The 13,968-nt window shown below is 45.5% G+C and overlaps 1 protein-coding gene across 4 annotated transcripts in view; it reads left to right on the top strand.

The window, feature by feature from the left end:
* The window catches only part of ASAP2 (ArfGAP with SH3 domain, ankyrin repeat and PH domain 2), a 115,616-nt gene that overhangs the window by 23,242 nt on the left and 78,406 nt on the right, over positions 1-13,968 (top strand). For all 4 annotated transcript variants that reach the window (XM_014517314.2, XM_025197595.1, XM_025197594.1 and 1 more), the window contains exon 4: positions 968-1,017. In XM_014517314.2, coding sequence (XP_014372800.1) covers positions 968-1,017 — 50 coding nt within the window. The remainder of the gene's footprint in view (positions 1-967; positions 1,018-13,968) is intronic.

Below are 13,968 nucleotides of genomic sequence, written 5' to 3'. Positions count from 1 at the left end.
AAAAAAAAAAAACCAAACAAACCCAAAAAACCAAAACCCCAGCTCTTTACTGGAAGATGAAGCAAGTTAGTGTGACCCAGCTCCCTAGCATCTGTATAGGTTGGGCACTTCAGCAGGGCTTTTTGGTGCTTTTATCTAACTAATTATCTAACTCAGTCAAACTAATGAGATGCCTCTTCTGGCTGATGAGCTGAAAGTAAAGCGCTGGGGTTTTTTTTAATGTCTGTAAGCAGCCTTGTTTGTACCTGTGCCTATAGTGTCACTTTTTCTGGTTTTTATTTTTTTGTGACAGTTAAGATTATTTGATCTGCAGTGAGTTGATTCCCTCAAGCTATGTAATAACATTTTAATCTCTGAGCAAAAATGGAAATAAAATTATCTAAACTCTTGTTAAAAATACTTGCTTCAAATTGTTCTTCATTTCCTAAGAGACAAATCCTTTAATTTGCTCTTTTTGAGGTCCGTAGAAATTCTGCTTGAGTTAAGAATGTAGGGTTTGGGCAAATATGTCCAGTCTTGTCCTACAGGTGTCAATGGGAAATCAACCTTTTAACTTTGGTCACTAGAGATTAGCTAGATATTTGATTGTGCTAGCTAAGCAAAGGTTTGCATTTGTGTGGTGCCACAGCTGCTTTGCCTCAATGAGTCCACTAGAAACCAAATGCATTCCTGAGCTATGTAGCATGCATGGAGAATTGTGGACATGACTACATTCTTCTCAGAGATCAGGAGATTTCTCCCAGATTTGAACCTGAATGTAACTGTGTACTTCTTCAGAAACAGTTAGGAAGAAATTCCTGCATGCTTCAAATGCAGGGGCTTTTCTCTTAGCCCTTATATGAGCTGCAGGAGGGGAAGCTGCTTGTTCCCTGTCACCCTAACACTTCACGTGTGTGAGTTGTCAGTAAACAGAAGTGCTACAATTACTGAGCTATGCTTAATACATGTTCTTTTTCTGTGTTGACAGGACCTAAAAAAACCTTTTGATAAGGCGTGGAAGGACTATGAAACAAAAGTGTATGTATTTTCTTTTTCTTAAAAAAAAAAAAAAAAAGCAGCTAAATGGATGTAATTTGTAATATAGATGTAGTATTGGTTTATATTAAGATGGAAACTAATGGCTTCAGTTGAAAAATTAGCCCTGCACAAAATCTGTGTATAGAAAAATTACTTGAAATTCTGTAGTTCATGTATATTATTTTGGATAGTATATGAATTGCCATTTACTGTTTTGTAGTAATGACCGTTAAAGTTTTTTGGTAACCTTTTTTGCTAACCTTTTTTGCTTAATAGGTTTCCGGTAGAGAGTAGGTAACTAAGAATCCCACAGTAGGTCCTTCCTTTAAATTTTTACATTGATGATCCAAGGTAGTTTGACCTCATTAGGCATCAGAGCATTCAAGGATTCATGTCTATGTACAAACTTTGGTCCACATAGGTTACATTCCCAGTGTAACTGGTGCATAGTTTTATCTGAATATATGACCTCCAAGACTTACTACAAAAGATATGCACACTTTCTTGATGCTACTTCAGGGGTGGGCAATTATTTGGGCCCAGGGGCAACATAGGGAGTTTTGACAAGTTGTCACAGGTTGGGTCAGCACCCCCTGCCCCCACAACAATTCACCAGAACTCCTATGTGGGAGGGCAGGGAGTGATGTTTGTGAGCCAGATGGGCAGGTGAGGCCAGGATCGCAGAGCGAGGTAATGGGGCAGCCTCTGTTTTGTTGGTGGGATTGGGTGCGGGGCTGCATGCACATCTATGTGTGGGAGGGACTGCTTAGGCACTAGGTCCTGAGATCCAACCGGGGTGAGGGGAGGGAGGGGGCAGTGCAGCAGAACTTGCCTGGGCCTGACTATTTTCCTTTGTGCATAGGGGGGAGGGGGGGGCAATGTTTTCCTATATAAATTTCTGCCTACTCACTGAAGAACCACCTCTGGTGGATGTGCTGAAACAAAAGGGTTAATAACTCTCTTAAAGCTGTGCACTTGGGTGGGCGGGAGGCACTTTTTTGCCCTTTGCAGAAACAGTCAGCTCTTCTTTAAGCTAATGAGGCAGGGAGGGGGGAAGACTTGCTTTTGTTTGTTTGTTTGTTCTTTTGCAAGTTCTTGCAGCAGCTACTTTGCTAAGAATCTCTGGAACCTACTGGGGTGGGGTGTAGACCGGGGGTAGGCAACGGTTTTTGGCCGGAGTGCTGAAAAAACCACAATGTCTACCTTGAAAGGTGCCGGAGTGCCGACATGCCAGAAAAACAAAATGGAGGGGGCGGTACATGTCAGGATGCACTGCATATTAGTATATTTAATAATCATAAATGTTGCCTTTGTTGTTGTGTATTCCTTTTTTGTTCAGCATGTTGCAGTGAAAGAGGAAAAAAAGAGACAAATAAGAGAAAGAGGAGAGAGAGAGAGAGAGAGAAAGAGAAGGAAAAAGGAGAGCAGAGAGAGAACCATGTGCACAAACGCAGAGAACCAGAACACACCCAAAACAGATGTATGCACACACGCATCCAGAACCAGACATGTGTGGGCACACCAACACACAGAGGCAGACAAACGCACAGAATAAGATGTGCGGGCGCACGGAGCCGGGCTCCTGGGCCACCGGACAAAGACCAACCCAACAATGCCTCCCGCCAGAACCCCAGTGCTTCCCCAGGAAGCCAGTCCCCAGGCTGTAGCACAGCTGGCCAAGGCTCCGGTCTGAAGCCTGCCCATCAGCCCAACCACCCACCCACCCTGCACAGCTAACTCCGCAAAAGGTGCGGTGCTCCTGGCAAGGGGCAGCACCAGCCTCATCCCGGTGTAGGGGCTGGGCCGGGGCTAGGCTCAGAGCAAGTGGGAGTCAGACTGGCTGAGTTGCAAGCCCTGCTGCAAGCAGCCTGGGCTCCGTGGTTGGCAGCAGCTACCAGAGCCTGGGCCAGCTGCAGTCGGGAGGCTGCAAACAGCTGCTCCAGGCTCCAGCATCAGCTCCATAATGGGGGGGCAAGTGGACCTTGGAGCAGATGGTGTGGATAGGGCCTGAGGCAGCACTGACTTCCCTCTGTCTGCTCTGAGGTGCATGTGCAGTCGCCACCCGCATGGAGCTGATGCCAGGGTTGTGGAACCCGGCGCAGCTGTTTGCAGCCTGCTTGCTGCAGCTGCCCAGTGTGGCGCCCTGCTTGCTGCAGCTGCCCAGAGCCCAGGCTGGCTACAAACAGCTGCTTCAGGCTCTGGAGCCCCACCATCAGCTCTGTGCCAGCAGTGGGGGAGAAGCCGGGGTTACGCTGCCTCAGGCCCCTCCCCCACCGTCCACTCTGAGGCACACGTGCACCCGCCAGTATGGAGCTAATGCCAGAGCCTGCAGCAGATGTTTGCAGTCTCCTGGCTGCAACCCGCCCAGGCTCTGGGTAGCTGCTGCCAACCATGGAGCCTGGTCTGCTTGCAGCAGGGCTTACAGCCACCCAACTGCCTGCTGGGAGCAGCCTGGGCTTCATGGCTGGCAGCAGCTGCCTAGAGCCCAGGACGGCAGTGGCATGCCGAGCAAAATGGCCTTGCGTGCTGTGTTCGGCACACGTGCCAGGGGTTGCTGACCCCTGGTGTAGACTGATTTCACTCCTTCCTTCCTGCCCCCATCACTGAGTCCAGACTTTCTTTCTGCCTGGTTCCTTTTCAGGTCAGGCTCGATTTGGGTCCAATGCCATAGCAACAAAGTTTGGTGCCTCAGGTAAAGCCCACAGTGGCAGCCTGCTCTTGCCCCGCACAGATCCAGGGGGCACACCCCACCCCCCCATGCTTCCCCCGGAGCGCACTCAGCAGCGGGAACTGCCTTCCCCCATCTCCGTGCCCCTCCCAAAGGAGCTGCTCATGGCTCCGTCCCACATTCCACTCCGGCTGGGCGTGCCTGTTGGTGCCCCTTCTCTTCAGCACCCAGGGCGGTCACCCCGCTTGCCTGCCCCCCCACTTGCTATGGCACTGATCAGGTCCCTTTCAACACTGTGTGTGTTGAGGAGGGGGCAGTGTGGAGCGGACAATACACCCCTCCAACCCCAGCCTCTGGATGAGTGACTTGCTCTGATTAGCATCTTTGCTCTCCCAGGGGTCACTGGCAGCACTAGGTTATCTGCAAAGGGAAACTTTGAATTCCCCAAAGGCTTTGCAAGCTAGACAGGAGCTTCCTTTGGCTCCGTGTAGGGCGGGGGGTTGGGGAGTGTGGTTGTGTTCCAGCACAGGGCGGGTGGGGTGGGTGGAAGGCAGCCAGGAGCTGGAGCCAGAGCCCCACATGCCAGGGCAGGAGCTGCCTGGCTGAAGCTTCCTCCCAGCCCAGAGTGGTACAGCAGGAGGAGGAGGTGCTAGAGTCAAGGGGAGTGGAGCAGCACCCAGGTGATGGCAGCCACACCAAGAGCAACCTTACCAGAATCTGTGCGTGCTGGCTGGGGCCAAGTCGGTAGACGCAGGCTAGAGTGTGGCATGGGCTGCTCTGGACTGGGCTCAGCCCCAGGCAGAGCATGGCGGGGGCAGCCATGGGCCGGATCCAATCAGTTGGCAGGCTGGATCTCGCCCAAGGTCTGCATTTTCCCTATCCCTGTGCTTCTTGTATGCAAGTCACTTTGTCTTGTAGAAGATGAAGGCAATACATACTTACCAGAAGATTTTTTGTTTGTTTGTTTCTTTTACCATCTCCAGTAACATTTCCAGATGGTAGTCTGGGATGTTCATTTCTTCTCTGTTTTTTTCAGGGAGTTTAAAGCTCCATATCGGGATTCTAGCATCCAGAGCTAATTTTTAGGCCTGTAAAACTTTCTCTTTTTGATGAAGACCAAGGACTCATTTGGAGCGGGGGCGGGGAGAAATGCTATATACAAATGTTTGAATAGAGTTTTGTATAACAGCGCAAATATCTTATGGTGTTACATGTTAAGGAAGGGGAATAACAAATCCTGATTATGTGTGCCTGTTACCAGAGAGAGTACCTGCTTTGTCTATGTCTGCGTCAAGATAAAAAAATGAATAAAAAATGAAAGCCTACAGGATCCTTGGTAGATTTCCCCTTCTTGGACTGGAACCTTTGTGTCCTCTCCAATTCTGTTGGTACAAACAATCTGCTGGGAGATCATCTTTGATAGTCAAAGATGCTACTTGTTAGCCCTTAATTGCATTTTGGATCCTACCTCTGAATCACTAATTATTAGGCATTTGTTTTTAGGTTGAGGTAAAAGTATCTGAACTTAAATCAGTCTTAGTTGACATCCTGACTTCTGGATTTTTTACAAGTTTGGTGAGTGTGCATCAGAAGTCTAATAAATGCTACCAAAAAGCAGGTGGTTTGACCAAACAAAGCTGTCCTGATATATAGATATATATCTATATTGATGATATATAGACATATAATTATATATAGATATATAATTTATATTGATGATATTGAAAACAGTACAGGTTGTTCTCAGTTACAGATATCAATAATAACAGTTAGATGAGAGGTTGAGACCAGGTTTTAAATACCACAGTATTTAACAGGTGCAAGGGCTGGAGACATTTCTATTTCCATATTGGTTTTAGAAGAAAAGTAAAAGACTTAGCCCAACATTTACACAAGGAAGAGTTTATTCCAACAGAAGTATGATTGTCTCGATGGAAGGAATGTAACAGCATTACCTGTAAAAGGGCACACAGAGAAAAGAAAGATGTTGGCTTATTCACTGCCAAACACTGGATTGCTTTTGTTCTGCCTGACATCTTCATATTATATGAACTCAAAGACACTTACAGTGCAGATGAGACATGCATTTAGTATAGAACTCTACTGGATGGCATTTAGCATGGAACTCTGGTCTTGAAATCAAACAACACCAGTAGCTGTAAAAAGACAAAGGAGGGATGGACTGTTCTTCGTGGCCAGTAACTTGGCAGGAACAAGCAAACTGGAATGATGGCTATTGGTGAAAAGAAAGAACCCAGATGTTTTAAAGGGAACAGCTAATACCAGTCAGTTGCATGGAAAACACATGGAGGACTGGGGGAATTTCCCTAGAGAGTCTAAGAGTTCAACTGAGGTATGAAATAACAATGACACACAATATCCTTCTGTTTGATAATTGCAGTGTTCATCCATCCAGGGAGTCATTTGAAACCTTAAGGGACATTACCAGCATCATGTTATACAGAGGATTATTTCAGCCGTAGACACCAAATTAGACATGAGTGCCAACAAAATCATGAAAAAGTAACTCTCCTGGATGCATTACATATGCTCAACAAACCCTGAAAAACAATAAGAGAATACCATCACTTACTGTTTTCACAGGGCAGGTTTTGTGCAACAGACAGATACAAGTGAGTGACCAGATGGTATTAACAGTGTGGATCATGTCTCCAGACTGAGCGAAATGATGGAAGAAGAATTTGCCCAATATGTTTTTCATGACCATGACTTAGTCTGCCATGGGATACCAACTGATGAAGATGTGTTTGAAGCTGTACTTCATGTCCCTAACAGGGCCCCCAGATGATAACTGAACACCCATCTGAATGTGCTTAGTTAAATTACAACAGATTCAGGCTCTTTTTGTCAAATAGAAGATTGTGGTGGGTGGGGAATAGGAGCTCATCACAGACAAATGAAGATATTTTTTTTCTCCATGAGACCATATGTTTTTCTGCATAATCTTACATGTGGTGCTGTATTTACTGTATTGGTGGTTCTTTGCATTGTTTCAAATAAAACATTTAAAAATTCCTTTCAATTTTATAGGATTTGTAATTATCATGTTTTCTCTGTTTAAAAATCACAAATTCTCTAATAAAATCCCCAAATTCTCTCATTTAAACCCCCAAAATATGTGTTTTTCCCCGATGTAAATGAAACACCACTATATAGCTTTTAACTGGTAAATAGATGTAAACACGTGTGTGTGTATCAGTTGAACACTACAGTGGTGTTTCATTTTAATCGTGGGAAAAGATAGCTTTTGGGGTTTTTAATCAGAGAATTTGCAATTTTTAAACAGGCAAAACCTGATGATTACCAATCATCATGTGGCCCAATGCCACACAAATCCAATACAATTCAAAGTGATTTTTAAATGTTTTATTTGAAACAATGCATTCATATATATAGGTATACATACGATATAGGTATCAGTTGAACACAATGTTTTCTTGATATATTTACAATTTGAAAGCAAATTGGAGGCCTACCAGTGCCTCAATCATTATAATAAAATAAATTCTAAATACCTATATTTTTTGGCATTTGATTGCAGTTTTATATCATAGAAAATCAGAGCTTCTTCCTGCCCCTTTCATTCACCAGGATGCAGATCTAGCTGTGGCTGCTCTCCTCCCCCGCCCTCCTGGCTTTGTGGCACTGAGCAGCCCTGATATGCTGGTGCCTTGCTTCTCATGCTGTTGCACCTCAGTCCCAAGCCCCAGCCCTCTCAGCTCTGGTGGTGCCCCTCAGTCCCAACTTTCAGTCCCATGGCTGTGATGGTGCCCTTCACTCCTGACCCACAGTCTCCTGTCCCCACCAGTATCCCTCATTCCCAACCTATAGCCCCCTAACCTCCAGCCCTGCTGGAGGCAGCCCCCAGCTGCCAGGGCTACACGGCCAGGACCTGCAGCCCCCTGCCTGCCCCCAGCAGCTCCTGAGTCCTGGCTGCCATGGCCGGAGTAGAGCGTGGACCCCCTTCCCCTGCCCTGCCCTGCCCCCCCCGGCAGCATAGCTGAAGCAGATGCAAGTTGAGCTTATGTGGGGTGGGTGAGGATGCAGGCTGCTGCTTCAGGCCTGGGGCGCTCTGCCCTGCTGTCCTTTCCCTGGGAGCCTGGGGCGGGGGTGTGGGGATGCTCACTGCTGCCACCAAGAGCCCCAAATCAGCTGCACCACCATGGCAAGTTGTGCCCCCTGCTGCCACCCTCTTGCCATAGTGGCGTGGCTGGCATGAGGCTCCCAGTAGCCATGGCAGCACTCAGCCTTCCCACCCTCCTGCACCGGGTCCTATCTGCTGGGCTGCATAGGGCAGCAGGGTGGAGAACCCACAGTGGGTAGCCTGTATCATCCCTTGCCCTGCACACAAACTCCCACACTTGCCCCCCCTTACCCCAGGTGTGTTCACAGTGGTGGGGAGCCAGTTACCCCCACTGGCCCCCAGACAAGCTGCCTGTGGCTCTGTCTCACTCCCCAGCCAGGCCCCGCACCTGCACATTCCCACCTGAGCCCCATGCACTGCCCTGGCACCTTAGTCTGCCCCTCCCATCTCTGCCTCCCTTCCCCCCCACATTGCTTATGCCCCCTCCCCCCCTTACTTACCTGCAGGCAGCTGGGGAACTGCTTTCCAGCACTGCCCAACTGTACTGCTGGCCGTGTGTGTGTGTGTGTGTGTGTGTGTGTGTGTGTGTGTGTGTGCGTGCCCGCACATGGTGCTCCCTGTGTCCCACTCCCCCAGCCCCAAGCAGCTCCTTGCAGGCTAGAACTCTGCCAGCCTGCAAGGGAAAACCCACGTGTAAGAGGGTTTCCTGCATTTTTCTCCTTTAAAGGGTAAAATCCACATTTTTCCCTAGCAAAAGGAAAACCTGGATCCCTGGTAATTATATTACTGGTTTCTGGTGTTTTGTGTATGGGTGTAGTTTGGCTTTTTTGTGGGGAGCGTCTCTTTCTGTTTGTTGGTATATTCCAATTATTTCCAAGTTTGTTGAGGGGTGAAACAGTGCAAACCACCAGAATCTTCTGTATAAGTACTACAAGATGGATTTATTCACTTAGCACCAAAAATATATATTATTTCTGGTAGGAGTAACTCTTTTGATTTTGTGTTTGGAGTCTTGCTTTGCAACTTGTTGGGGTATCTGGTCTGTTAGCATTAATTTTCCAGCAATACATGTTGGAAGCAGATATTTCTTCTAGGCATACTTACCAGTTTGCTGAGATGCACCTCAAGTGACCAAAACTGTGTTGTTTATAGGCCAAATGGAAAATACAATTTTGCTGCTATTCTCAAAATCACAGTTTGTTTCCCGGTGAGTTCATTCATTACTAAGTTTTTTGCACTTTACTTAAGTGTTTCACTTACCTACTTGTTCTATACAAGGGTTCTTTATAGCTGGTTGTCAAAAGATGCCCAGCTAACCTAAAGGCTACAGTTGGTCTTGTGTGTGCATGCAGTAATATGATTACCAACTATGTCCTTTTAAATATGTATCTACACCAGCTCTGGCCTATGCATCTATTATACTAACTGTGTTCTTTGAATATATTATGCTAACTGTGAACTATATGTTGGTGTTGATATCTAGCTAATGGCCACAGTTGGTCGTTATATTATAATATAAAATATTGTATATTATATTGTATACATATACTAATTGTGGCTTTTAAAGATATGGCTATAGAACGTATGTACATAGAATTTACAGAGCTCTTTGTAAAGTTTTTTGGAACTCCTATGTACTTTAATCAAAGATCCTGTCTTGCTGAAGTCAAATCTAGGAGAGTAAAAATGTTGGTCCCTTTTAATACTCTTGACTTGCAGTCCAAAGAGGTTGCTTGTTCTGGCAGGTTTGCAGTCTTTGCTCACATGTAGTTCCTCATGCTGTCTTTCTCAGGAAGGTAGCGCTACTAACTAGTCTTCTACAAGTGGGAAGTATGCAGAGGCTTCTTGAACAGGAAAGAAGCTGTAATTCACATATGTTGACTTCATAGGTTCATGTTCCTGCCAATAGAATCTCAGGTAAAAAATTCCAAACTAAGGAAAGACCTGAGGGAAGGGTGAGACCATTCCCCTTCTATACCATTGAAATATTCTGTGGGAAGAGGGTAGGAGTGCCATGTGGTCCTGTTGCATATTAGCTTTTAGAAGATTCCATAACCATATGCTACCAGGTGTCAGTCTCGCAAATGAGAACATACAGGTCCAATATTCTGGATAAACAGTGTTTACTGGTAACTAATCTCTGTTTTCAGACTCGAGTATTATTGAAGCCCTTGTATCGCATTAGGAATTGAAATATTAAGAAAACCTAGTTACATTTTTTTTTTTACCTTCTAGGACCCGGATTCAAGGTTTTGCTTGTCCTTTAATAACTGATAATACAACTGACCAAGAACGCATGAGAGTGCTAGTCAGATGAACTGTGGCCTTTTGGGTAGACCTGGTCAGCATGGGGTCGTCTTGTTCTGACATTCCTACTCCTCCCATGTGCTTAAATCCTAACGGCAGATGTGCTGGAAGAGCATATGGGGAAGGAATGCAAGTGTCAGAAAACTGTTCATACTTCCAGCAGGCAGAGCATATTTAACAAGGAAGCGAGCCAAATTTCACCCACACACTTCAGTTTAATCAGCCCTGTTGTGGTGCATTAGATTTTAATGATGGGATACCAACTTTGCACAGGAAATAGAACCAGACTGACTTGCTGTGATATATTGTTTTTTACTCATTTATTAGTATTCTATAGCAAAGCCTACAATATCACAGGCATATATTAGACAAGAGCAAGCTTGCCTGTCTAAGGAAAAGGAACTGATTTAAAGTAATAGTTTGTTTTTAAGAAACATTTTTCTGTTGCTTTTTAAAGCCACAAATATGGCTAGTCAGTTTGGAGCTAGCAGTTCTTTTGCTAACACAATAAAAGTAAATATATAATAAAAGTTGAAGTACTCTTGCTATAGGGCTATATAACAGCTGCTCTGGCTCTCGCCCTCTTACCCTTTCATTTGGTTTTGAAAATGAAGCAGGTACTCTGTTAAACACATGGGGATAAAGAGAGCGGTTGTGTGAATGTGTCTGTAGGACTACAGTGAAGTAAGCTGATGTGCCTAACTTGAGAGTGCAGCAATATAGGCACTCATGGGTGCATAAACTATTTATGGCTTTTTTTTTTTGGGTTTTTTTTTTTGGTGTGGGAGCCAATGGGAGCAGGAGTATATCCTTACTAGACACTAACATCTATAAAGTAACAAACATGTTATATATGTACATCCTGCTATTTCTGTTTGGGTGAGTTCATTTGCTAGTTTTCAAAATGATAGAATTCAAACTGCTAAGAGATTTACATTTTAGGCGCAGAAATTGGATCTGAAGATACCTTTATAATTTTTTCTCAGAGGTCCTTTCCTGACCCTGATATCTTAATTTCATGGATCATTAGATTGCTTCCCCCCAACCATAATTCCAGTCTGCTTTTTCTTTTGGACAAGCTAGAGAAAGGTTAAATTACAGGTCAATAAATAGCTCCAGAAAAGAATGGCTTAGAAAGAAAGTGCCAACAATAATTTTGGCTTTGATGTCATTGTTTCCCAGTAAATAAGGTAGTTCAGTGAGTCTATAGATAACTGTGGAGGCCAATTAAGATATGCATGTTCAGTTGCAGACATGACAAATAGTTCCGGGAGGAAGAAGTAGATGCTAGTGATGTAGATGAAGGAGATAATCCTGAAGGAGTAATAGTAGTTTGGTCACAACTCTTTTCCTTTGTGTCTCTGTTCTATCAGCCTCCCTACTGAGGTGAGTTTGCTCAGTGATAGATGCCTTGTACATCATGGTGCCCCTGGGGATGATTCAGTGTTTGAGTCACTTCATAGAATCATAGAAGTAGGGTCGGAAGGGACCTTGTAGATCTTCAGGTCTGACCCCCCTGCCTGGTCAGGAGGAAAACTGAGCTCAAATGACCCCAGCCAGATAGGCATCAAGCCGCTTCTTAAAGACCCCCCAGGGTAGAAGCCAGCACCACTTCCCTTGGTAGTTGGTTCCAGATCCTAGCCGCCCTAACTGTGAAGTAGTTCTTATGGATGCCTAATCTAAACCTACGGTCCAGCAACTTGTGGCCGTTATTCCTTGTTATCCTGGGGGGTGCTAAGGAAAACAAGGTCTCCCCCAAACCCTTCTGGTCCCCCCTAGTGAGTTTATAGATGGTTACAAAGTCCCCCCTCAGCCTTCTCTTGTGAAGGCTGAACAGGTTCAGGTCCCATAGCCTCTCATTGTAGGGTCTGCCCTGCTATTCCCGGATCATGCGGGTGGCCCTCCTCTGGACCCTCTCAATGTTGTCCACATCCCTCTTGAAGTGGGGTGCCCAGAACTGGACACAGTACTCCAGCTGTGGCCTGACCAGTGTCACGTAGAGGGGAAGGATCACCTCCTTGGGTACTTGGGTAATGAAATGAACATTGAATTTTTTGAGAGAGGATTTCAAGGTGTCCTTGAATCTTTTCTTTTGCCCACCTTTAGGGTGGTGACAGTTGGGGAGTTGGGGAGTATAGGACCTGTTTTGGGAGACAGTTTTTAGGCACCCTTAGAACACTGGTAGCACACAAGCCTCTCTACCATGTCAAGGTCGGATTGCTGTATGTAGTGATCACATTTTAAACGTTTTCTTCGAGAGATTTCAAATGGCAGATGCCATTGGATAGATCCTTGAATGTTATGTAGAAAAAAAATGGAAAGATTTCAGCACTAAATATGGAGGATTAAAGGTGGGACAGGAACTGATGATCATTACAGGGGTGGGCTAACAAAAATAGGATGGATTTCAATACTGACAAGTGCAGGGTGCTGCACTTGGGCAGTAGGAACCAGCAGCACACTTATAAGCTAGGAAACTCCCTTCTTGAGAGCACAGTGGCAGAAAGAGATCTTGGAGTCATTATTGACTCCAAGATGAACATGGGCCGACAATGCAAGGTCATGCTCAGTAAGGCTAACCGTACCTTGTTGTGCATCCACAGATGCATCTCAGGCAGGGCCAAGGAGGTGATCCTCCCCCTCTGTGTGACACTGGTCAGGCCGCAGCTGGAGTACTGTGTTCAGTTTTGGGCGCCGCACTTCAGGAGGGATGTGGACAGCATTGAGAGGGTCCAGAGGAGGGCCACCCGCATGATCCGGGAATAGCAGGGCAGACCCTACAATGAGAGGCTATGGGACCTGAACCTGTTCAGCCTTCACAAGAGAAGGCTGAGGGGGGACTTTGTAACCATCTATAAACTCACTAGGGGGGACCAGAAGGGTTTGGGGGAGACCTTGTTTTCCTTAGCACCCCCCAGGATAACAAGGAATAACGGCCACAAGTTGCTGGACCGTAGGTTTAGATTAGGCATCCATAAGAACTACTTCACAGTTAGGGCGGCTAGGATCTGGAACCAACTACCAAGGGAAGTGGTGCTGGCTTCTACCCTGGGGGGTCTTTAAGAAGCGGCTTGATGCCTATCTGGCTGGGGTCATTTGAGCCCAGTTTTCCTCCTGACCAGGCAGGGGGGTCAGACCTGAAGATCTACAAGGTCCCTTCCGACCCTACTTCTATGATTCTATGAAGTGACTCAAACACTGAATCATCCCCAGGGGCACCATGATGTACAAGGCATCTATCACTGAGCAAACTCACCTCAGTAGGGAGGCTGATAGAACAGAGACACAAAGGAAAAGAGTTGTGACCAAACTACTATTACTCCTTCAGGATTATCTCCTTCATCTACATCACTAGCATCTACTTCTTCCTCCCGGAACTATTTGTCATGTCTGCAACTGAACATGCATATCTTAATTGGCCTCCACAGTTATCTATAGACTCACTGAACTACCTTATTTACTGGGAAACAATGACATCAAAGCCAAAATTATTGTTGGCACTTTCTTTCTAAGCCATTCTTTTCTGGAGCTATTTATTGACCTGTAATTTAACCTTTCTCTAGCTTGTCCAAAAGAAAAAGCAGACTGGAATTATGGTTGGGGGGAAGCAATCTAATGATCCATGAAATTAAGATATCAGGGTCAGGAAAGGACCTCTGAGAAAAAATTATAAAGGTATCTTCAGATCCAATTTCTGCGCCTAAAATGTAAATCTCTTAGCAGTTTGAATTCTATCATTTTGAAAACTAGCAAATGAACTCACCCAAACAGAAATAGCAGGATGTACATATATAACATGTTTGTTACTTTATAGATGTTAGTGTCTAGTAAGGATATACTCCTGCTCCCATTGGCTCGAACACAAAAGCAA

Source organism: Alligator sinensis, unplaced genomic scaffold (genome assembly GCF_000455745.1).
Source record: "Alligator sinensis unplaced genomic scaffold, ASM45574v1 scaffold866_2, whole genome shotgun sequence".
NCBI lineage: Eukaryota > Metazoa > Chordata > Crocodylia > Alligatoridae > Alligator > Alligator sinensis.
This window is presented reverse-complemented; position numbering and strand designations above follow the sequence as displayed.